At 39.9% G+C, this 12398-nt stretch overlaps 1 protein-coding gene across 3 annotated transcripts; it reads left to right on the forward strand.

The window, feature by feature from the left end:
- The first annotated feature begins 784 nt into the window (after positions 1-784).
- LOC116724208 (alpha-1,3-mannosyl-glycoprotein 4-beta-N-acetylglucosaminyltransferase C) lies at positions 785-10512 on the forward strand. 3 transcript variants are annotated; one of them, XM_032569707.1, is made up of 5 exons: positions 785-995; positions 5186-5284; positions 5428-5569; positions 8245-8499; positions 8591-10512. In XM_032569707.1, the coding sequence occupies exons 2-5, from the start codon at positions 5189-5191 to the stop codon at positions 9475-9477; spliced, it is 1380 nt and encodes a 459-aa protein (XP_032425598.1). In that variant the 5' UTR covers positions 785-995; positions 5186-5188; the 3' UTR covers positions 9478-10512. The 3 variants fall into 3 exon arrangements, with proteins under 3 accessions (XP_032425598.1, XP_032425611.1, XP_032425605.1); XM_032569720.1 differs by lacking the exon at positions 785-995 and adding an exon at positions 1010-1448; XM_032569714.1 differs by lacking the exon at positions 785-995 and adding an exon at positions 4888-4906.
- Positions 10513-12398: the final 1886 nt, after the last annotated feature.

Genomic DNA, 12398 nt, shown 5'->3' on the forward strand with positions numbered 1-12398 from the left:
GCTCCTGATTCTCTTCCCGATATCTTGGCTGATTTTTTTTTTTTTTTTTTAGACATTCCCATAGAGTCCAACAAAAAGCAGAAAGTTTCAGGTATGACCTTAAAACACATCCACGGCTGTCAGTTAACCTCTCGGATGTTTCTGAAGCCATGACATCATCTGAGCTTTCACTAGTTATTTAAAGAGATGGCAATCATTCTGCATGTAAACTTCTGCTTTTGAGGGCATTGATAGATAAATGTTTGACATATTCTGTCTCTCATTATTCTGGCATTTAATAATCGAAATTATTTTGGTAATTGACCGAAAACAAGACAAACAATTTGGTCTGGTTAATCTACAGACGGGGAGAAAGAAAGAAAGAAAGGTGTAGGTCTGAGTAAACTTTTGTTTTCAGCAGTTGCTTCTCCTATCATAAGCTTAGTTGAAACTAGAGGTTTACGTATTTTCTAACTATCTGATGTTGTGGTCAGTAAGGTCCACCAGTAGGAAACTTATGAGTGACATCTGTAGTTTGGAGAAATTTGATCATTCAGAGATTGGATGAAATTAGTTAGGCCAGGCTGGCTTTTTAAGAATGCAGCATAATAATGAGCTACTATCTTAAACGGCTCATTTAAGGGAATACATTTTCCGCCTCTCGGTGTCATCCCTGAGCCTTTCCACGCTGGGTCTCCCCACTCTGTTTCTGTCTCAGCCCCTGAGTGCAAACTGCGCAGTCGATTGGGCCTCGTTCCGGTGCTACGACACGCCCTCCCTCCGCAGCCGGGCGCCGCCACCTGATGCTCGGCAGCCTAAACTTCAGTTCTGACAGCGAGCAGAGGAGCGCAGAGCTGCAGCTCTGGCTGTTTCCAACCCGCTCAGCTTCTCTCTGTGGATTTCCGAGGCTGTTTCTAAGTACCGTCCAGGGCAGGGAGAGGCGTTGGCTGTGAGGTTCTGCCGCGCCTCGGAGGCAAACTGACTGGAAAGAGAGAAGGGAAGTTTCAGTTAGGACGGTAAGCTTTGCTGCAATGTGTCATCTCAGATTTGTAAAAATGTCGGACATGTTTCGGGGTTTTTTTTCCTCGAGCTGCAACTGAGAGTTTGTTATCTGTTGGGAACCGACGGAACAAACTCGCCCGTCCTGCTGCTCAGGTTGGTCAGGCTGGATGTTTTCTTCGCGGTATTTGCTAGAAACTCTTAGCGCAGACGGACGGGACAGAAATAGCGTCCATCCACCGCCTCGGTTATATTTGGAGTGAGCGCGAGCGCCCAGGCTGCTGGCTGAACAGAGAAACATTTCCTGATTTATTGCGTCTCGCGTCCAGCAGAGAGGAAAGCCAGACCGCGAAAAGAAACTTCCATGAAGGGATGAGATCTTCAAACGACTCTATTGAGTTTAAGTTTGTCTGTGTTGCAGTGCCGCAATGCTCTCTTCGGTACTGTACAGTGACACGAAGTAGATATAAGTATCGCATGGCTACATAAAAAAGGACTTCATGAAAAATAAGGCATTTTTTAATAGCAGGTCGGTTTACATGCTGTTATTTTTTAGCAGGTAAACATGTTTTTCAGACGCCCACACATTGTAATATTCATTTTTTTTTTTTAAATTGCAGCGTTTTCATTAGCTGCTAGGAGAAAAGTGATGAGACGACACACATTAAGAAAATATAAAAGTCTTTGTCTATTTAATGTGTTTCATTTGGTGATGGAGTTACTGACGTAAACCTTTCAATAATATTCTTATTTACTGAATGTGTATATTGTGTCTGATGTCCATATGGTCCAAAAATAACTAAAAGAAGAAACCTTAACTTTAAAAACAATTCACACTTATTCTTTTAAAAACCTGTTTTCGTTTAATGTATTTTTCTCAACACCTACTTCTAGCTTAATTTGACACTTTTTACACCTTGAGCTGTTCATTTTCCTTGGATTGTTCTATCTACAGCATTATGTACCTGTGATTTTTGTGCATTATTTGTCACCATGTGTTATTAAAAAGCTAGACCTGCACTAAATTAAAAAAAGTCACACCATATCACAACAATTTCAATTTATTGCCGACAATATCACAATATTAACCGCAACCATCCCACATTTTTCCGACTCCTATCTTTGTGCTTCCAGCAGTTTGTGCGACATTTATCACCTGGATGATTGCAACAATGTCAGCAGTGAACATACTCACAATCTACTGTACCAAATGGCCCGGAATCGCTTTTCAGTTCATAGAAAAATGGGAAAATAAAACTTAGGTTTTCAAAACAAAATATGCTCTCTCCATCACAATTTGAACTCCCTAAATGTCTCGTTGTTGCATGGACCTCGAGACAAAGTGCAGAACAGTTGAAGTCAGGAGTCGGCAGCTTTTATAATCTAGAACCAATTTTTCCCCTTTTCCCTACAAACAAAATGTGTTTAGAGCAGTAAATCTTAGTTAATCCCCTCTTTTTGATGTACACTTACTGTACAAATCCTTTTTATATTTTATAGTTAAAGAACTCAAAAAAACTTTTAATCAATTTTAGGCTTCAAAACAACAATAAAGACATTTTCTTGAGTGAAACATTTCACATATACACATGAAAAATAACATAAAAAAGCATGTTGCTTGCAGCTAAATGACAAAATTAAGAACTGAACAAGCAAAGAAATCAATCATAACATCAGGGTTATAATAGTGTGTGAAATTTATGCAAATATAGGATAAAAACATAGAAAATGGTGGAATGAGTTTTTTGTCATTTGTTTTTTAATCTGTACATTATAGACATTGTTCAGGCCTTCGCCAAAGAATTGAAAGGCTACTGAGGACACACAGGGCTCTGGAGCTGCAGGTTTAAGTGCAAGAAAACACAACGCTCATTTATGTGTTTAATTTGAAATCTGCTCCTATAAAACATGTCAAACGTGGACCACTAAGATTGACAGACTTTGGCTAAAACAAATGACAGTAACATATATATATATATATATATATGTAGTTCCCCAGAACCAAACGAGGAGAAGCAGCTTTCAGCATCTATGCACCACAAATTTGGAACAAACTTCCAGAAAAGTGTAAAACAGCTGAAACACTGACTTCTTTTAAATCTCGACTAAAACCCCACCTGTTTAGAATTGTATTTGAAATGTAATCAATTACAAATTTATTGATGGAACTTGACTTAATGCTGTGTTTTGATTGTTGATTCTATCTTGCATTGTGTTTCTGTGTTTGATATGATGTAAGGTACTTTGAAATGCCTTGCTGCTGAAATGTGCTATACAAATAAAATTTGATTGATATATATATATATATATCACCTTTTAGCAAAGTGATAAAATAAAAAGTAGCTACGATGCAAAATCAACTTTTTTGGGCTTTTCATCATGTTAGAATGTTATTCCCTCTCATCAAAAACAAATCTGGAGTGTTGCTTCGATTCTTTCCTACATTTTACACCTCTAACTGAAGTAATGACATAAATGTGTCACCTAACGTTAAAGAAAAGCTATATTGTGCCTATGAGAAGGTTTATGGGTCTGTGTGAATCATAAATTGGTGAAACATTGATCGGGTGTAAGGTCCGGAGACATGGTGAAAACTTAAAGGATAAAAACATCAGAGGACACAGGCTGTTCTCACGGTTTGCCTAGGGTGGAGGCAGATCCAACTATTTGGATTGGAAATCAGATGCACTGTTGGAGAAGACTGGTGACCTGTCCAGGGTGACCCCGTCTCTCACCTGGAACGTTAGCTGGAGATAGACGCCAGCACCTCCAGACCTCACTAGGGACAAGGCTGTTAGAAAATGGATGGATGGATGTTGGAGAAGAATACCAACTTCTCCACACATACAAATGTTTTTCTTCTAATAGCTAACTTTGATTTGGAATATATAGATTAAATACACGGAAACTGTTTTTAAAAATGCAGTTATATTATTTTATATTTATGCTTTAAACATTTTGTAATTGCTTATAAATAATAAAAAGCAGTAAAAGCACTGCAAAAGACAAACCACTCAAGTTCAACACCTGAAGACGCTGTATGCATCCCTAAAACAGCAATATCTGAACAGCGTTCTTTTTCTTTTTTTTCCCCCCCAAATTAACACAGCAGAGACTTTAAAGTTATAAACACTTATGAACGCAAAAGCTGTTCATGAACAGTGATTAATCTGGGGGAGATGCGGTGTAAGCTAAAGTAAACAAAAGCATAAATGTAGGTCGGAAAGCTGCAGCAGCTGCAGCCTTGCTGTGCCAGGCCTGTGAGGTCTGAGTCCAGCAGAGGACCAGAGAAACCTGCTGTCAAGTCTAAACGCAACAAAATACTCCTCACAATCTGTTCCAGCACATTAGATTAACACTGGCCTCAAGTTGAATGTACCGCTCTGACGATGCAATATCTTAGTTTTAAAGGGACAGTATTACGTGTTTTCCAGCCATATAGTATTATTTTATAGCAGAATCCAGTAACTATGTTGCCTTCAGTTGTTATAAAAATGCTCTATATATCTAATATGACTTAAAATAAATCTCACTTTGTTATTTAACGTGTTGAAATTGGGCCTCTGTCTCTTTAAAAATTCCTGCTCTTTCTGAAACTCAGACCTTCAGGAAGTCATCATAACGTCTCACTTTTATTAAACCTCTAGCAACGTTTTTACCAGGACTTCACTGAGAAGTAGCTCGCAGAAAGAGCTCAGCAGATGTGTTGTTTCACCAGGTGTTTGCTAATTGCTGCTGGCTAGTCTGAAGGAGCTGAGTGAGGGAGTCCTGGAGGAGGGCTGCTCTGTGAGGCGGAAGCTTGGGGGAGGAGGAGCTGCGTGTTGAAGGCGGTGCTACGTCCACCCAAGCGTCTTGGACAACTGAATGGTTGCCATGAAGGTTAAAGGATTTCTCAAACTTGTATGAAAGAATCAAAGCAACACTCCTGGTATGTTTTTGATTAGGGAATAACATTATAACATGACTTAAAGGTCAAAATAGTAGATTTTTGCATAATACCGCCCCTTTAAGTTAGCTGGAGAACAATCTTTGGAGTTCAGATCTCCGGAAGACACAGTGAGTTTATCTCAGTCTAGACACACAGAGCCGGGTGTTATCTGTATCTGAGCCTTCTGAAATATTCATCCTCCCACAGCTGAATTATTTACTGTTGCACTGACTTGGTTTCACCTCAACACAAACGTCGATGTGTTTGCATGTGTGACAGGAAATGCGACGGCGTTCTAGAAAGAAGAGTGCAGTTCTGGGAGTTCTGCTACTCGTCACTGTCCTGTACTACTTCTATCCGTTGGAATTCCTCCTCACGGTGAGATCCCCGAGCTAAATAAAAAAATGAGGTGAATCCTGTCCAACAGGAAACGACACCTGGAAGTGTTTGAGTCTGCTCTGTTTTCCCCTCCAGATGTGGTTCCACCGAACAAGCAAACATTGGTCGTTTGTGTCTTTCAGGGTTCGACTAGATCGCCTCCAAAGCAATTGAGCTGGCAGGTGGAGAGGCTCGTCAGTAAGGAGTCCTGGGCGGAGCAGGGAGATTATCTGCCTCTCAATGTGTCCTATCAGCTGCTGGCAGGAACGCCATCGACTCAGCAGAGTGAGTTCCACTCACAGTTGGCTATTAATTGATTATATTTACTCAGTTACACTTAATTGAGTAAAATTATGGGGGGGAAAAAAATCTTTTAGGAGTATTTTTACTATGCTGTACTTTTTACTTTTACTTGAATGTTTATATTATGTGTCACTACTCTTTGAGTAAAATTCCTTGGTTCTCTACCCACTGAGAGTAACTCCACTGAATGAAGAACAAACTTGTTTTAACCAAAACTTCACCACACATACACACACGCACACACACCCACACACGCACACACACACACACACCCCTGCAATTCATGTTAAAGTTTTACACATCGAAAGAATTTGATTTGGTTTCTTTTGCTTGAGTTTATTTTATTGTTATGTTATTTATATGAATTATCATGTAGGTCTTTAAATATCAAAATCTCCACGTCACATCGTTGATCTCAGTAAGAGATAAGGATCCTGACCCAACAGTAAGGAAGATACCGCTGCTGACTGACTAACAGTTACACCAAGCCCCCAGCTCACACTGGTCAAAAACACACTGATGAGCCCCAAGACGTTTGGAAAATATTCACCTCAAAAACACAAAGTCTTACCAAGTATGTTTTTGGTCTAGTTTCTGGTGAAAATATCTTGGTTAACTTGAATTAAGACAAAACAAACTTATAAAAAACGTTTCTTCAAGATATAGGATCAATCTGTCGATCGACCCCAACAGATCGATCGAGTTGGGGTTGATCGATCTGTGAAAAGATCGATCACCCCCAATTTCTCCCTGAGCTGCTTTTTTAATTTTTAGACATTAATATTGATTTTAAAAAAAGTATCAGTTCCGCTATCAGATTATTTCACTTAAAACAGCAAATTTTTCCCAAATAATCTATCAAAGGAATTAGTACTTTTTTAAACATCAATATTAAGAAAGAATTGATTTCGAACAAGCTCCTATATCTTGTTGAAAAGTTACTTGTAAGTTAGGTTTGTCTTATTTGAAGTGTACTGAGATATCTGCACTATAAACTAGACCAAAAACACTTGGTAAGATTTTGTGTTGTTGGAGTGTCTTGAGGACTGATGAGACAAAAGCTGAATTTTTTTAAGGTGTGACTCTCTTGCATCAGGTGAAAAACTAACAGAGCGCTTCACAATAAAAACAACATACCTGCAGTCAGACATGATGGTGGGTGTGTGATGATTCTGGACCTTGCTCTATTGATGGAACCGTCAATTCATGTCTCGTAAAATGACCGTATCAGTTTCTTGACTTAAAGCTCAGTCTCTTGTTTTATGTAGCAGGACGAAGATGAAGCAAACCACCAAGCCCACCTCTGGATATCTCAGAAAACCCAAAACTAAAGGAAGGTTTTAGAGTGGTCTGGAAAAAGCCCACGGTTAAATCTGATTGAAATGCTGTGTCGTGACTGTAAATAGGCCGTCCGTGTCCGAAAACCCTGCAATGGGAACAATTCTGCAAGGAAGAATGGGCCACAATTGCTCCACAAACACTTGATGCCAGTTGCTGCCATACGGCTAGGACGGTTAAGATTGGCTCTTCTCTTTTAAAACATAACATTTTTATTAATTTAGTATTAATAAAAAAATTCAACAATCAAATTCAGTTGTTTTAGAACAATTAAATGAACTCTAAATGACACCATTAACAAAGTGAGTGTTCTAGCCCTCTCTAAACCTCACTAAACCTCTGACATTATAACCCTTATTGTATAAAAACCCGTCAGCGTCCCTCACCCTCCTCCTCTCTGTACCAACACACTTTGTAAAAAACAAACAAACTGTAAAGCAGATTACAGTCTGCCTCTGTCCATCAACTAATGCCTTTACAAAGACTCCATCATTAAAAATGCATGAAATAAAGTGACAAATCCATTTATCTGTTTTTTTCCAATTTAACTACAGCAGTAGTCATTTTAAGTGTATCAATAATTTGAGGGGTTGTGTGTTTTATTAAAAGCAAAAAATCAGCATTTGTTGGGTTTAGAATATTAGATTATAAAAAGAATTACCTCATAAACTCCTCTGTCTCACTGTTTATAAAACATTATATTTGTCTGCCTAGGATTGTATTCGATAAGTTAGAATATTGCTACAGACCATTTATTTCAGTAACTCTGGCCTTAATTTATGTTTATAAAGATTTTCTGCTTATAGTTAATGAAAATGATGTTTAAAGCTGCAGCTGTCTCCATGTCGTGACAGCATGCTATGAGACGGATAATCTGTGAAAAGATCAATCTCCCCCAACTCCTCCCTGAGCTGCTATTGCCATTTGAAGAAATGCACAACAACCGACCAAAAGCAACCAATCAGAGCCATGAGGGAGGGGCTTGGCGTCAACCTCAAGTACTCACTGCTCAATGTATTAATGGTGGAGAAACAAAGTTTTTCCTGTTACAGGAAACCAGTTTATCCGCCATCATCTGTGGCACAGTGTAGCAAAGAACAGAGGATGTCAATTAAAAAAAAAAAATTTCCCCACATATTATCCATCTCATACCATTTGAACAAATATGTAAAATATATATATATATCATAAAAGTTACATACTGCAGCATTAATATTGAATAAAAGTTGTTATTTTCAAAAAGTACTTTTCAGGACTCATGTTCTAATTCATTAATATGACTGTATGTAGATTTTCATTCCCGTCTGGATACATTTCAGAGTTCCTAACCATCGGCATGTCGTCAGTCAAGCGGAAGAAGGGCAGCTACCTGGTTCCCACGCTGCAGTCGCTCTTCTCTCAGTCGTCTCCTGAAGAGCGCTCCTCCATGGTGGTGGTGGTGCTGATCGCAGACTTCGACGTTCGCTGGGTAACCAGTACCGTCAGGGAAATCAACTCAACGTTTGCCTCTGAACTGGACCGAGGTCAGCTTTTAGTCATCCATGTGACCCAGAAGTGGTACCCTCCTCTGACAGGTGCAGCAGATGAATTCCAGCCAGGCAGGAAGCTTGAGTAAAGTTCTTGCCGGTGTTTTATTCATGCAAGTCTCTCTGCTTCTTCTTGAAGGCTTGAAGAGGAACTACGACGACGCTCCCGACCGGGTGTCGTTCCGCTCCAAGCAGAATGTGGACTACGCCTTCTTGATCCACTACAGTGCAGGTCTGGGCCAGTACTACCTCCAGCTGGAAGACGACGTCTTTTCAGCGCAGAACTTTCTCACCACTATTCGGAGGCACATTGAGGAGCAAAACACAAAAAAGGGCACCTGGGCGATGTTGGAGTTTTCAGCCCTTGGTTACATCGGGAAACTCTACAAGTCCTCCGACCTTCCTCTTCTGGCTCGCTTCCTTTTTCTCTTTTACCAAGAAATGCCTTGTGACTGGCTGATGTCTCATTTCCGACAGCTGATGACCCAAAGAGAGACCATCCTCTTTAAACCCTCGCTGTTCCAACACATGGGCACTTTTTCGTCATTCCAGGGAACATACAACAAGCTAAAGGATAAGAACTTTGAAGAGGGGCTGTACACCAATCCCTCAGCTGAAGTTTATTCAAACATTTCCACCTATCAGAAGAACTTCCCCAAACTGGCCTGGGCTCCCGGGGAGGGCTTCTTCTGGGGACGCTCTCCAGCAAGAGGAGATCATTTGACGGTGGTGTTCCAGGAGCCGGTGGTGGTGACGGGGATACTGGTGGAAACAGGATCAGGAGGAAAGGACCTCCTGGAGTCCGGTCAGGTGGAGCTGGGCCAAGACGTACTTACTGCAGCGATAAAGAGCTGTAAAACCTTCCAGTCACTGGGAGCTTTTATGAATGGGAAATTTGAAATGCGAGAGGTAGACAAACTGCGCGGCTCTGCCTCTTCATGTCTGAGGATATCGGTGACAGCTGGGCAGAAAGACTGGGTGATCGTTCGGAAAATAAGAATCACAACGAAGTCCAGCGCATCCTGACGCCAAACGTAGCTGGTCTGTCTGTCTTCCAGCCTGACTAACATTTGACTTTCCAGTTGGAGTCAACATGCATGTTACGAAACATCGACATCGACCATGCCTCAGTGGAGCTGCTTCCAACCTGGAGTTGTTTGACCAAAGCAAACAATGTGCAGTGATTAGATAAGCCATAGCAGATAAGCAAGCAAATCCATTTGGTCTTTGTGTTTCTTATCGTAGGACTCTGCAACATTTTTTGTTTTTTTTAATGCTCCATTTTCCTCTAAACTATGTATTTGTACCTTTTTACTTAAAGTATAAATCACTTTTTGCAAATGTTTTCTTGCATCACATTTTCTAGAAGGAAACCCGTGCTACCTCACACATCAAATGTGTCATTTTCTTGGACCGAGGCTTGTGTACATCAGTCTTTATTTATATGTAAAACCCTCAAATCTATCTGCTCGTAATATCTATCAGAGTAGCTGCGTTTCCATTGACTATATGATTGCGCAATTTGACATATCGAAAATAAATTTGCTGCTTCAGAAATACAGGTTTATCGCCAAACATTTTGGTTAATAGAAAACCTTTTTTTTTTGCATCACACAAGTCACATGGTCAGTAAGTGGATATCACCATCGGCAGAAACCGCAAAGATGACAACAGGAAGTAGTAGAAGGATAATTCAGTGCTCATGTGTAATTTTAGTTGCGTTTCTTATTTAGTAGAAACACTGCAATTGCGAAATTGTCTTGTTTTCAATATTAGTGGAATATTAACAAGGTATTGCGCACATTTCTAATGGAAACACAGCTACTGTCAGGCTATGAGTAGTTGTTTATTTTTTGTTTTTTTTTCCAGACAAATGAACTGTTATCGTTTATCTGAACTGTTTCAAGGCAACAGATGGGTGGCCTGAGGCAGGAGTCATTAGGAAATGTGCTGTTTGACCAAAGCTGTTATTTATGCAAAGGTGTGAGTTTGTCGGACAGCAAAAACTGCTGCTAAATGTCCTGCTACCCAAAACCATTAAAGTTATGCACCAACTGGTTACTGGTACAAAGGTTTACTGACTTTTATTATGACTTTTTCCACATCTACGGCTACAGTCAAAATAATACTGTTCTAGACCAATAAATCAAACCAATTTTTGGTAGAAGTTGTTTCTATGTGGGAAATGGTTTACCAGCAGGTGCATTAGAGTAATTGGACTCCTGCAGTCATTCTATTTTGAAGAGGGATTAGACTCCAGATTCTAACTGAAAAGTATTCCTCCTAAAAATGTGGGTAAAATGACTTGTTTCAGACATCGTTCAGAACAGCTGAGCTTTGGTTATAAAGATGGTGAGGGGAAACATATGAAGTTCAGAAAATGGCCGGCTGCTCAACTGAAATGATCCCAGGTGCTATGAAACTGAAACAAATATAAGAAAAATTTGGAAAAAAAAAAGAGAAAACTACATTTCTGATGTATTGAAGCATAGGCAAAACGGCCAATGATGATGAAGAGGGTCTAGAAATACCTGTTAGGTCTGTAACAATTAGATAATTTCTATGTGAAGCTAGCCTGGCCATTGCTTTCCTACGCAGTTCCGCTCTATTCTCATCTCCCTTCCATTCTCCGTCAGGGTCTTCTGCTATTGAACTCGATTTCTCAGGATGCATGTCATCCTGACATGCATCCTGTCAGGATGACAGGATGCATGGGCCAATCGGCAAACAAAAGGAGTTGTGAAATTTTTTTTTTTTAACTGTAATCTGCTTGTGGTTGTAGCTTTGTAATGGAAGAAGTGAACAAAGCCGTTCAGCAAGTGTTGACCTCGCTTCCAAATATGGAACAGTTAGCGAGGGGGATGTTTAAGACAAAAGGCAAAAGTTTGCTGGTTTTCCAGTTGGCTCAGTTCATTTCTGGTAAGCTCCGTAGCGTTTCTCCTTCACAATTGAGCCGGTGCGTTGCATACAGCATGCCGCCGCCAAATGTTAGCGATTTAGTAAAATCAGTTCCAATCATTTAAAACTTCCACAGAGACCACGCCTCCAGCAAGCAATCGTTTCTTCGTAGCCGAGGGTCCAGACCCTCTGTCCGAAGCAAAGAACAAGGGGCTGCTTTTTACCAGGCAAAAGTGAAGCAAAACTATCAACAAGAACCTCCCTCCATGTCCCACTGAGGTAGATGCTTACAAATACAATGGATAGAGGGAAATGTACACCGAGATGTAGAACAGGTTGGGAAGTGTAGACGAGACGCCTTAGAGGTGGATCTTTAAGAGTTCCTTCAAAATAGCCGGGGTCAACACTGTTCTAGTATGGCTCTGTAGATCATTACATCATCTTGAAACGACACATGAAAACAATCCGAATTGTCTTTAACAGGCGTGGGGACTGCTGGCCAACAATCCTTTGACAAATAGAGTGACAAGAGTTGTCACAATCCTTGGTGACAGCATTCAAGTAGATGGGAGAAGTTCCATTAAACTTACATTTATTTTGAATTTACATGCAGAGAAGGTTTCGATTTGTGAAAGAACACACTGACTGGCCAGAACGCTGCAATCACACAAAATCTTACCAAGTATTTTTGGTTTAATTTCTAGAATAAATACACTTAGATTGTACACTTAGATTACGAAAAGTAACTTTTCAACGAGATATTGAAGCTGGCTTTAAATAAATAGTTCCCTAATGTTGATGAAAAAGTACTACTTCCACTGGCAGATTATTTTACTTATAACAAGACATTTTCCCCATGATTTGAATAAAGTCTAGAAGATGCCTTAGAGGCTAACACCAGCTTTTCATACTTGTGTTCATGAGTCAAGAGTAGAAAAGTAAAGAGGGATAACATTCTGTGCAACAAGCACTTTAAAACTTCATTCATATTTTTTGGTCAGGTGTTTTCTATTTTTTCTGTTTCAAGATCAAATGCTTACTTTAGAAAG

The sequence above is a fragment of the Xiphophorus hellerii genome, chromosome 1 (genome assembly GCF_003331165.1).
Source record: "Xiphophorus hellerii strain 12219 chromosome 1, Xiphophorus_hellerii-4.1, whole genome shotgun sequence".
Classification (NCBI taxonomy): Eukaryota; Metazoa; Chordata; class Actinopteri; order Cyprinodontiformes; family Poeciliidae; genus Xiphophorus; species Xiphophorus hellerii.